Source organism: Zophobas morio, unplaced genomic scaffold, assembly GCF_036711695.1.
Source record: "Zophobas morio isolate AGI-343-1 ecotype UQ-CSIRO unplaced genomic scaffold, CSIRO_AGI_Zmor_V1 ptg000148l, whole genome shotgun sequence".
In the NCBI taxonomy this organism is placed as follows: domain Eukaryota; kingdom Metazoa; phylum Arthropoda; class Insecta; order Coleoptera; family Tenebrionidae; genus Zophobas; species Zophobas morio.
In genome coordinates, this window is record NW_026972252.1 from 385716 (window position 1) to 397643 (window position 11928).

Sequence of the window (11928 nt, forward strand, 5' to 3'; positions counted from 1 at the left end):
TGTTTTATTGAATTACTTGAAGATATTTTCGCTGCTTGTATGGCTTTTCTGGATTATCGTGACCATCCTTCGCGCTCGAAGCCGATTGGACCGCCTCCCTTATATTACTTATCGCTTCCGCCAGTTGCCCTTCCGCTTTTTTATAATTCAAGGTTTTTTGTGCTGTAGAGAAAAGTTGTTATGTAATAGTAATAATGACAATAATAATAGGCTGGTGCGTATTGATATTCCTTATTCTCACTGTTTCTTATAATGTTTATTCTTCGACTTTCTTAGACCTTGAAAGTGGGCAGGTTATTATTATTATTTATTATTATTACTATTACTATTACTATTATTATTAACTTTTTCTATTGGCTACTTACATATAAGTCAAATACTTTATTAGTCACAACTTTTATATATGTACTGCTGATTGGTTCTTTTTATTTTTTATATATTTTTTGCTTTAGAATTTGCTGGGTGTCGTGTATATTATAAGCGTGTATAATTATCTACTTGGATATCTCTATCTTCCTGTATATTTTGTTCCTTTTTATATCAAGAAACAACTTTCTTATGTTTCTTTGAATGAAACCATCAAAAAACTTAGGTTTTTATGTATATAATTAATAATAATAATATAGCATTATAATAAAAATTATTATAAACTTGTGTTATAAACACTAACCAATCCTTGAAGTAATAGTTTTCGGAGAGCTCGTGGCTCGACCAATCGTATAAATTATAAATTATTTATTATTGGAGAATAATTAACCAATCCAGTTATTTTAGTAGGGCCATCATCGTTCAGTAAAAATTTTAAGAAAACCAGTAAAGTATTAGCAATGAAAAGTTTTAAACCAATAACTGCACAAAAATTAATTATAAACATAATATCAACCAATAGCCATTAAAACACTGACTATTAACTTATAATAGGGCCAAATTTTTATAAATAACAATAAATTTTATGTATAAGTAATATCTAATACGTTACCAATTATTAGATTATTACTGGACCAAACCAGTATTGATTTTATATTTATTATGAATAAATATTGAGGCAACCAATTATCTATTGAAAATAAATTTATATTTTCACTAGACCAACGGTAGTAAAATGTAACCAGTCATTAATTATAATTGAGCCATCTTTAAATAATTAAATACTTACAATTACAAACTGAATCTAACAAAAATGCATATTTGTGATAAATTATTTAACCAATAATCAATTAAATAAATTTATTCAATAAAAAAGTCATAAAGAAGTACAATTCCTTCCCCGTGAAATTAACTAATCATGAATCAAGTAACCAATCAGTAAAGTTATAAATAAACCAACCACTAAATTATCATGCGTTAATTTTTTTAATTTATAATTATTTGTTGTTATTTTTTTAAAAGGCCGACTTTTCCATACGGAAAGTACAAAGGTGAAACAAAATATTGTGCAATTCTTGCTCGTTGGTTACTGAACTTTGCAGTGCAGTCGTATTATGACCCAAAAGGCATAAAGACGGCCTCCGGATGGGGAGAAATGAAAGGTTTATAATGATAAAATAATAATAGTAATAGTAAGTATATAAAAATGATGAAAGATATAATAAACATAATAAGATTTTATAATATATATATATATATATATATGTGTGGGTAACCCTCACTTTATATTTTCATATTTAGCTTATTTTAAATAAAGCAAAATAGCAAGAAAAAAAATAATAATAGTAAAGAATATTATATATTTCAAATAGATATATAATTATAATATGGAATTTCATAAATCAAGTAAATAAATTATAACTTTTAATGATAATAATAAATTTACTAATATAGAAATAACGTAATAAAAATGATGCTCCAAGGTACCCATTTTTTTTTATTTGCTTGCCAATTATATTATTATTGCAGCAGTTTTGCTGGAATGGACGACTCATTATTTTTACTGAATTAACAGGCCAACTGAATCTTTTGGATTTTATCAGCGATCCAATCTACGAAAGCCATTGTTTAGTAGCACTGCAACGCGATAAGCTTGTCATTGCCTTTAGAGGGTCCAGTTGTTGGAAGCATTTACTTAGCAACTTCGACTTTTTCAAGGTTTCATAAAATGGAATATTTTAATGAAAAAAATATTTAAAAAATAGTGAAAAGTATTATTATTATTAAAGTTTTGCTATTTAATACAAACTTTTATACGTAAAAAGTACAAATAAATTAGAAAATAATAACTTTAACTTTTTTAAAATTTTTTAAATAAAGAAAAAAAATATTTTTATTATGAAAGTAAAAATATAAATAATTAAAAATAGTAAAAAGTTATTATTATTAATATAAAAAGTTTTATTAATAACAGTAAAGCGGAAACGCGTTTTGGAATATTATTAAAGTAAAGAAAAATAAAACTTTTAATAATAACTTAACTTTAATAATTTATAAATTTTTTAAAAAAGATAATTAATAGGAATTATTAAAAAAGTAGAATAGAAATATTATTTAATATAATTTTATTTTCTTATAATAATAATAAAAGTATATGAAAGAAAAAAAAAGTAAAAATAATTCTATTATTTTATTATAGTTTATATTTCTTTTAATAATACTAATAATAAATAGTTATGAAAGGAAGAATAGTGAAGAAATATTTATTATATAATAAATATATATTTTATAAATATTAATAAATAAAGAAAAAATTATAAAAAAATATTTATTAGTATATAATAATATATATTTTTTTAAATGATAATAATTATAAAAGTAAATGGAAGAAAAAATATTAAAATATATTTATTATTTTATTATAGTTTTTTCATAATAATAATAACAAAAGTAAAAGAAAAGGGTACAAAAGAAATATTATATGAAAATTTATTTATTTTTAATAATAATAATAAAAGTAAATGAATAAAAGTAGAAAAGAAATATTTATTATTTTACGAAAATATATTTTTTTAAATTATAATAATAATAAATGAATGAAAAAAGTAGAAAAAAAGTAATTTTTATTATTATTGATAAACACTACTGACATAATCAATAAAGGAGAGTGTAGAAAAGAAGTAATATTTTTTATTTATAATAAATAAAAGTAAATGTAGTAAAAAAATATCTATTTGTAAATAATATAATATAATAACTTTATTTTTATAACCAATGAAAGAAAAGTAAAAGAAAAGAATATATAACAGTAATAAGTAAAAAAGTATTATTTATTAACCAATTAAACATTTTTGTGTGTTTTCTGCAACCAATAAAAATTAATACCGCCAAGTTTTTATTAAATTTCTTATATAACAAAGAATTACCTTTAATTTCCACTCTTTTTTTCGTTTTACTCATAAACTTTCGTAAATACGTGACCAACCGCTGCCATCCTTTATTCTTATTGGCTAAAAATTTATTGTTGTGGGCCTTTGGGGCACCACTACTTTTTCTAAGTATTTTTTATTTTAAAAAAATAACCGCTAAGTTTCGTTTGCCCCTTCTAAGACATAAATAAACTTTCAACCAAATTACCGCTTTTGATGGGCACTTTTTATCAACTCGTTATTAAAATATCTTTATAACGGCCCAAATTACTTAATTGGTGTTAAATATTTAACCAATCAGTGCTGGTAATGATATTTGTGCTTATGGTTTGAAAAAGATTTTTACTTGTATATTAATTTCGTTATCCGCCACAAAATGTTTTTTTTCGTCGCCTATTCGGGGTAAATCTACCAATTTTGGATCTATCAAAAGCTAATGATGTGACTTGTCATGAACTAAAAAAATATAAAACTTATAATCACTATTTTCTCTGCTATTCATTACTATTATTACACCGACTCTTCTACCTCTCTTAAAATAATGAATTCTATTTATCATCGTAAGCAACTTTTGCCCGACTTGAACAATACTGTTATCTCTCAAGAAAGATTTCTTGGAGTTCATAAAGGCTTTTGGAGAGCTTATGCAGGACTTCGGTGCGTCACCATTTTTGATGAAAATTTAATGAAAAAACTGCTTGAATTGGTGGCTTTTTATTTATGACTATTCTATAAGCGATCGAATTATTCAACGGGTCGGGAACTATATCCAGTCCCTTGGGGGCCAGAAGCCGCTGCTTTTTGTGACAGGCCACAGGTTAGTTAAGTAACCAATCAATATCATTATAGCGTTTTTTTACCGATAGAAAGCAACGCAATTAAGAACTATTATTTTTTAGTCTTGGCGGGGCATTAGCCACTTTCGCTGCGTACGACTTAACCCTCCAGTTCCAACTGGGCGACCTCCAGATGTACAACTTTGGGTCGCCACGTGTCGGAAACTTTTTATTTGCGCTGGACTACAACGCAGTGGTCCCGAATAGTTTTCGAATAGTTTTCGACGGGGACCTCGTGGTCGGCCTACCCCAATCGTTTTTATTTTTTCAGCACGTGGGAACGGAAATTGTGGTGGATCGGTTGTTTACTTATTATTTGTTATTTATTATTATGTAGTTTACAACTATTTTTATAGCAGTATTAACTATTATGTATAAATATATTGTTATTATTTATGTTTTTTTCTATACTTTTTCCATTATTATACTAACCTCTGTTCACTAATATTACTATTATTATCGTTATTTGCTTTTTTCTTGTAATATTCATTTTCGTTATTATTACTTTAAGTAAACATTTTATTATAGTATTATTATTTTTGTTATTATTTCTTATCTTTTTAAAATATTTATTATTACCTGCTTTCTACTACTATCATCTTTATTAGCTTTTTTATATACATAGGTTGTATTATTCTATATACTTTTGTCGACTATATAAAATTTACTGTTAGTATTAGTTATTAATACTTTATTACTATTATTACTTTTAATATGATTTTTTTTATTATATACTTTTTACAACCATTATTATAATATTTGCTATATATATTGTTAATAATCTGGCAACTATTATTATTATTGTAATTAGTTTTGGAAATGTTATTATAAATCCAACAATAGTGGAAAAGTGGCTGCGCACTAAAAGGTATATTATTTTTCATAAATTATAATGAATAATCATTAAAAGATATTTATCTTTTTTGTAATAATTTTTGTGAAGCACTGCTTATTCGCACGCCCATCGCTGCTCCAGTTACGTGGAGGCCACTACCAACTCATTAAAAATGTTGCTGGATTTTGTTGGGCTTGATTTTTATTGGTGTGTTACTTATTTTAAAGAATTAACGAATAAATAAAACTAACAAAAATTATAGTTAAACTTTTTTATATGAATTTTGTTCGACATTTGTATTATACTTTTTATAAATTTTTTTTTTTAAAAAAACTCTAAAATATAAAAGTTTCTGTTATAAATAAAACTGTAAATTTAAAAATTAACAAGTAATACTAAAATTATAGTAAAACTTTCTGTTATAAATTTTGTTCAACGTTTAATATAAATTTAAACTTATTTTTTTTAATACTAATAAATAGTTTTAGTTATAAATTATGTTTGGATTTAAAAGTTTACATGAACCAAATTAAAAATATGGTAAAACTTTTTATGATAATTGTTATACCTTTTAATATAAATTTAAATTTATTTTTTACTTTTTGTAAATTTATATTTTTTTTTTTCTACTACAAAACTTAAAAATAAATTTGTTATAAATTTTATATGCATTTTTTTAGTATATAAAATTTACTTTTTTTTTTACTTTTTTACTTTATATTATTCTTTATTGATAATATCTTAATTTATTGAAAATAAACGAAACAAATAGTTATGGTATTTAAGCTTTTATTGAATTTTATTGTTAACTAAAGTTTAAGTTTTATTTTTTTTTTACTAATAAATTTTTAAAATTACAAAACAACGAATAGAAAAAAACAAATAAATGTCATTAAAAAAAGTTTTTGGTATAATTTTTCTTTTACTTTATTTTATTAGATAAAATTTACTTTTTATTTTTTACTAATAAATTTTTGAATTTATAAATAATAAAATAATAAAAAGAAAATATGCTATTTAAAGTTTTTTATTATAAATTTTCTCAAAAATTTTATTAATTAAATTTGAAATTTTACTTTTTATTATTTTACATTATTTTTTTACTAAAAAGTTTTTATAATAATATTCTGGTGAATATAAAAAAAACTTTAAAGCAAATATTAAAAGTATTTCTTTTAAAATTTTTTGAATTTAAATTCGTACAACTTAATTTATTTCCATTTTTTATTATTTATAATAAAATATTTTACGTTACTTTCTTCGACTTTTTAAGAAAATATACAAGATATTAAAAAGTAAATATAATTTATAATTCAACAAATTTAAATTAAAAATTTTATTTTTTTTAGCGGTTCCGATCTTCAAGCGCTGATGCCTTTTGTATATTTTACTAATGACGAACTTTTAGCGATCTTTAATTTGTCCAGCGATTGGCTGAAGGAAGAGGAGATTATTGAGGATGTCGTGAGCACCCCGCAGCAACCACGTGGTAACGCGTTTACTTTTTTTTGAATGACAATTTAATTTATTAATTAATAAATAAGAAAGTATTAAAAAAAAACTTTAAAAAATATTTTTTAACGTTTAATTTGAATTGAAATAAATATATTATTTTTTTTTTTACAATTTTTTTTGGAAAAGTTATAAAAAAACTTAAACAATTTTGAATTTTTTTTATAAAAGTTTTAACCAAAATATTTTATATTTTTATAAAGAAATAAAAATATAAAAAATTCAAAAATACTTTATAAGTTTTTTCAATATTTAATTTTATTAAAATTATAAATATTAATAAAAAAATTAAAATTCAAAAATTATTATTTATTGTTTAATTACAATTGATAACAATAATATTATTTTTTTTTTTAAAGTTTTTTTTGTTAATATTTTTTTTGAAAAACTTTTTATTAATTTTAAAAAATTTAACAAATTCAAAAATTAGTTTTTTAAAGATATAATAAAAATTTTTACAATTTTTGTAAAAAAAATTATACAAAAGATAAATAAAGATTATTGTCACGCAAATTTAAATAAAAATAAAATTAAAAAAAAAAGTGAATAAGTTAACAAAGATAAAAGAAAATTAAGTAGTAAACAAAAATATCGTTAATATATTTTAATTAAAATAAAATAAAAAATTAATTTTATTCATTTATGAAAACTTCAAAATTAATACAATTCCTTAGAAAAAATATTAAAAGTTTTTAAAAGAAAAATTACTTTGAAAATATAAATAATAAAAAATAATATAAATTATTAATTAAAAAGAATTATAAAAAAAAATTTTGGAAAAATTTACTTTAAAAAGTTAAACAAAAATAAAAAGCTAATTTTTTAACTTTTTTTTGAAAAAAGTAAAATTTTAAACAGAAGTTAAAAAATATTACAAAAAAAATGTTTATAGTTAAACTAAACTTTTTGGTTTATTATAATTTTTTATATTTATAGTTTTTATTTTTACTACAAAAAAAAATTAAAAAAAGTAATTATACTAAATGAAAAGAAAATTAAAATTTATTAAGACAAAATAATTTAATAACTTTATTTTAATTTTTTTTTTAAACAATTTAATAAAATATTGATAATTTGAAAATTCATATTTTAATTGTTTTTACGGAAACCCAAAAATATTTACACAATTTTTTAAAAAAATAATTATCTGAAAAAATTTAAAATTTATGCTAATTTTACAGGAACTCAAAAGGTTATTAACAGCTAAAGAAATTTTAAGTTTTTTTTTTTAAAAATAATAATTTGAAAATTAAATTTTTATTTAATTTTTTACTGAACTGAAAAGGTAATTAAACAATTAATTTTTATTTAAAAAAAATTAATGACTTGAGAACTTTAATTTTTAATTATTTGTCTGAAACTCAAAAAGTAATTAAAATAATTTAAGAAGAAATTTTAAAATTACTAAAAATTCAAAAAGTAATCAAAAAACTTAAAAAAAACTTTGTAAATTGAAAACTAAAAATTTAAATAATTTTAGAAAAATTAAAAAGTATTTAAAAAATATTTCAAAATTATTAAAAAAATTTAATAATTTAATAACTTTTTAAAATAATTAAAATTTTAGAAATGTTATAATTACAACTAATAACTTATTTTATATCGGTTAAAATTTGTTAATAATTTTATTTGATCATGAAATAATTTTAATAAGCAAGAAAAAATCTTTAGAAACTAAATTTTTTTTTATAGTTAATAAAAATATTTTTAAAAATTTATAAATTAAATTAAAAAATTTTAAATTTATAACAAATATAAAAATAATAATAAAAATTTAATACCTTAAAAAAAACGAAGAAATTAAATTAAAATCTTCCTAAGTTTATAAAACCTTAAAATAAATTTAAAAATTAATCCTTTTTATTTTTTTTTCATAACTTTGATACTAAACTTTTTCATTATAAATTATTTTAGATTCAGAATTTCGGCCTTGTAAAATTAATTCTAAAGTTGATTTACAAACAATTGAAATTAGTAAAAAAAATAGCGAAGAAAATAATTCGAATTCTTCTGAAGACAACTTAAATGAACTCCAAAAATTTTTAGAATTTTAAATGATTTAATTTCATTATTTGTTTTAAATAAAAATTTGTGACTATTCAATTTGCACTTCTCTATAAAAATTAATTTATCTATAATAAAAAAGATTTTATACGAGCATTTAATTTCTTATTTTTAAAATAAACTTAATTTGATTAAGAAAATGAGACTTTTATTATGTTAATAAAGTAATTTGAAATTTGATGCAATTAAGTAAAAGAGAAGTTTAAAAAAGAAATTAAGAGATTGTAAATATAAATCTTCTCTTTGGATTTATAAATGTATTAAGATTTGCAAATTAGATTAAAAATAAATTTAAAAAATAAAGGGAATTGATTTTGTGTCCCAATTTTTAATTTCATAATTATCATAATTTTAATTTTTTTATTTTTTATATAAATAGGCTTAAAATTAAGATTTAATTGATTTTAATTATTGCTTAATTTCATTATATAAAATTTTAAAAAGAAACTGTCAAAAATATTTCAGTTTCCCGGTAAAATATATAAATTAACTAAGTTAGATCTGAGAATAAATAATGATACATAATAGTAATAGATATTATCATTTTCATAACCAAATTCTAATTATTGTGTAATTCATAAATTTAAAATCTAAATTAAAAAATAGTGATATTATGGTTTCCGGTTATTTAAAAGATTAGTTTGTTTAGTTTGATTAACTTTTTTGTATTGATTATTTTCATAAGTGGAATAGAGTTATAGGGTCAATCCTACTTCTAAAAAGTAATTAAAATACAGCTATTATAGTTTCCGGTAATTTATACAAAGAAAATGATCATTTTGTAATTAAATTAAAAGTAATGTGTAAATCATAAGTTTAAAATCTGAATTAAATAGTAATATTATATTTCTTGCTTTGATGGACAGAGATCAGTTTATATAATTTATGGCTAGTTCAAATATTATTTTATAATAATGCCCAAGTTTCGACTTACATAAAAATATAGAGAACAGGGCCTAAATATGAAGGTCAAGAAGTATGTGTTAAAGCTATTTGCATTATAGTTTAACAGTAAGTTTATTTAATAAACATTCCTTAGCAGTTTATTTTAGTTAAAGTGTTCTTCCAACTTGGCCCAATAAGGGAGGTTAACATGACAAAGGGTTTAAATCCACTAATTTAATAGGTTACATATAATAAGTTGGGTATAGTTTCTGAATTTGGTAACGCTTTTTATATTTGTTAAGTGATGAGAGAAAAAGCTAACAAGGACACGTTAAAATACGAGGACAAAAATTATGGTTTGAGTTAGTAGTAGAGATAACTTCATACAATGGTTAGTTGGGGTATATGTTGTTATAATAAGATTTCCAACTAAAAGAAGTAGCTCCAATAATTACTTTGTGAGATTGTAGCACCTAAAAAGTGAGACACAGCCTCGAGAGAAGAATGCAAAGTTTCTTTCTCATACGAGGTTTTCAGTTGCTTAAATGTGCAAAATCACCTTAACTTTTAGGTAAATAGCGTTATTAACCTTAAAATCAAGTAGAAGATTTGTGCTTGATACAATATTGGACATATAACCCGTTTACTTATGACGATAATTGTCGAAGAATCAATAGAATGGATTCAACGGCCCTAAGCACCTAATCTTTAAGATGCCAAAAGTCACCATTATTAGCACCAATCTACAAAGCTGCCAGTGTATTTAACTCTTTAACCACTAAGGTCTTACCCTGCTGCAATGACAGCCGAGTATCGGGTGCGCCACAAACCTCCTACAGAAATAAAAAGGTATCCGCGCATGATTCTTGGTTGGCCGCTTTACGATACTGCCGAGCGGCAAAAAGCTACCGTTTTGAATCTGCTACAAGAAGTATATAAAAATATATTGATTATAAATTTGTAATATATTCAAATACAGTAATTAAATAAAATCTATAATTTTAAAAAAATTAAATTAATAATTAATTAATAACTAATAACAGTACTTTTACGATTAAGAATTATAATAATATTTCAGTTCTAATTTATATTTAGTAGGTAAACAATTAGAAAAGTTTTTTTAATTTTATAACAAGGTTATTTTAAAAATTATTTAATTTTGAAAATTAAATTATTTGTAAATTAAATTTAGTTAATCAAATTGTAATAAATTTTTATTATTAAAGTAATTATAAATATTTAAACTAAGATGATATTAGTAAACATATTTATAAGCAGAAGGAAATTAAAATTTAGCACTAATAAGTTATAGAAAATTTCAAAATTTGAATTTAAACTCATTTACTTAAGATTTTTATGAATTTTACTTCAAGAGAAAATTATAAAAGTTATCTAAAACTGCTTTGTTTTTACTTAGGTGCGTAGTAAAACGTGAGCAGTAAAATTAATTCCACATTGACTCAGCACAATAATAATAATATACGTCGATTATAAAAGTTATATAATGATTTCCTTATAGTAAAGGTTAAATTTTTAAATGCAAGTTCATAATTATAGTTTCCGGTGAAGTAAGTAATTAAATTATATTTGTTTCTAAGGATAAAATTTTCTGTCTTCACTATCGTAGGTGGAATAGGATTATTGTAGAGTGGAACCTTATTCTTAAACAGTAACTAAATTATGGATATTTTAAAATCTGATAAATTATACGATAGCAGTATTTTTAGATTTGCGGATAAAGTTAAGAAATATTATAGAAATTTTATGTAAGGATAATATTAATAGTTGGATTATAATTAAAAACTAATTTTAATTCAAAACTGACAAAAATTGTTAGTTTTCGCTAGTTAAAATATTACTAAAGTGCATTAAATTTGACGTTCTAAAATACAAATTTATATAATAATTCTTATACCGCTAATTGTCTACAATATTCAATATAATAATTATAATAATCCGTTATAAATTTAAAATTTCTATATAATAATATTGTGTTTGCTTATATAATGAGTAGTAACGATGCTTGGGAAAGAAATAAAATAGTATTTTATGTTATAAAATATATGCAAGCTACAAAAGTTTTATTTTTGTAATTAATTTATTACTTTTTTGTAATTGAAGGTAAAAGGAGGAAAACTTAAACAATAGATACGAAAAAATTATAATAATATTAATGCCTTCATATAAAGTAGAAGTAGTTGTGATGATAATATAATAAAAAACAAATACAAATATATGATTTTATATTTCTTTACACAAAATGAAAGAAATTTTTAGAAAACAAAATGGTTTTGTAATTATGAAAAGCAAAAGCAGATAATAATTCTCTTTAAAAGTTAACTCTAGCTATAACGTTTACTTAGTGAGCTGAAAATTCTTGGTCTTTTTTTGTTAAAATGGGAATTAGAAAAAGTAGGTAGGGATAATTATATTCTATACTTTTACAAGTTATCCTTAGCAGAAAGGTTAAATATGGGCTCATAATTTTCAAATTGAAAAG

The 11928-nt window shown here is 21.2% G+C and overlaps 1 protein-coding gene across 1 annotated transcript; it reads left to right on the top strand.

Moving 5' to 3' along the window:
* Positions 1 to 512: 512 nt before the first annotated feature.
* Positions 513 to 8533, top strand: LOC135145420 (uncharacterized). Its single transcript, XM_064077514.1, has 10 exons — positions 513 to 592; positions 1390 to 1529; positions 1943 to 2085; positions 3862 to 3953; positions 4033 to 4113; positions 4196 to 4432; positions 4944 to 5000; positions 5076 to 5174; positions 6317 to 6456; positions 8394 to 8533. Exons 2-10 carry the CDS (start codon positions 1523 to 1525, stop codon positions 8531 to 8533), a joined length of 996 nt encoding a protein of 331 aa, XP_063933584.1. The 5' UTR covers positions 513 to 592; positions 1390 to 1522.
* The last annotated feature ends 3395 nt before the right edge of the window (positions 8534 to 11928 follow it).

Excerpts from the sequence above, each read along its gene's own strand:
- LOC135145420 (XM_064077514.1), top strand. Across the intron at positions 3,954-4,032 it reads AGAGCTTATGCAGGACTTCG|CGATCGAATTATTCAACGGG; the intron begins GTGCGTCACCAT and ends CTATTCTATAAG. Across the intron at positions 4,433-4,943 it reads ACGGAAATTGTGGTGGATCG|TTTTGGAAATGTTATTATAA; the intron begins GTTGTTTACTTA and ends TATTGTAATTAG.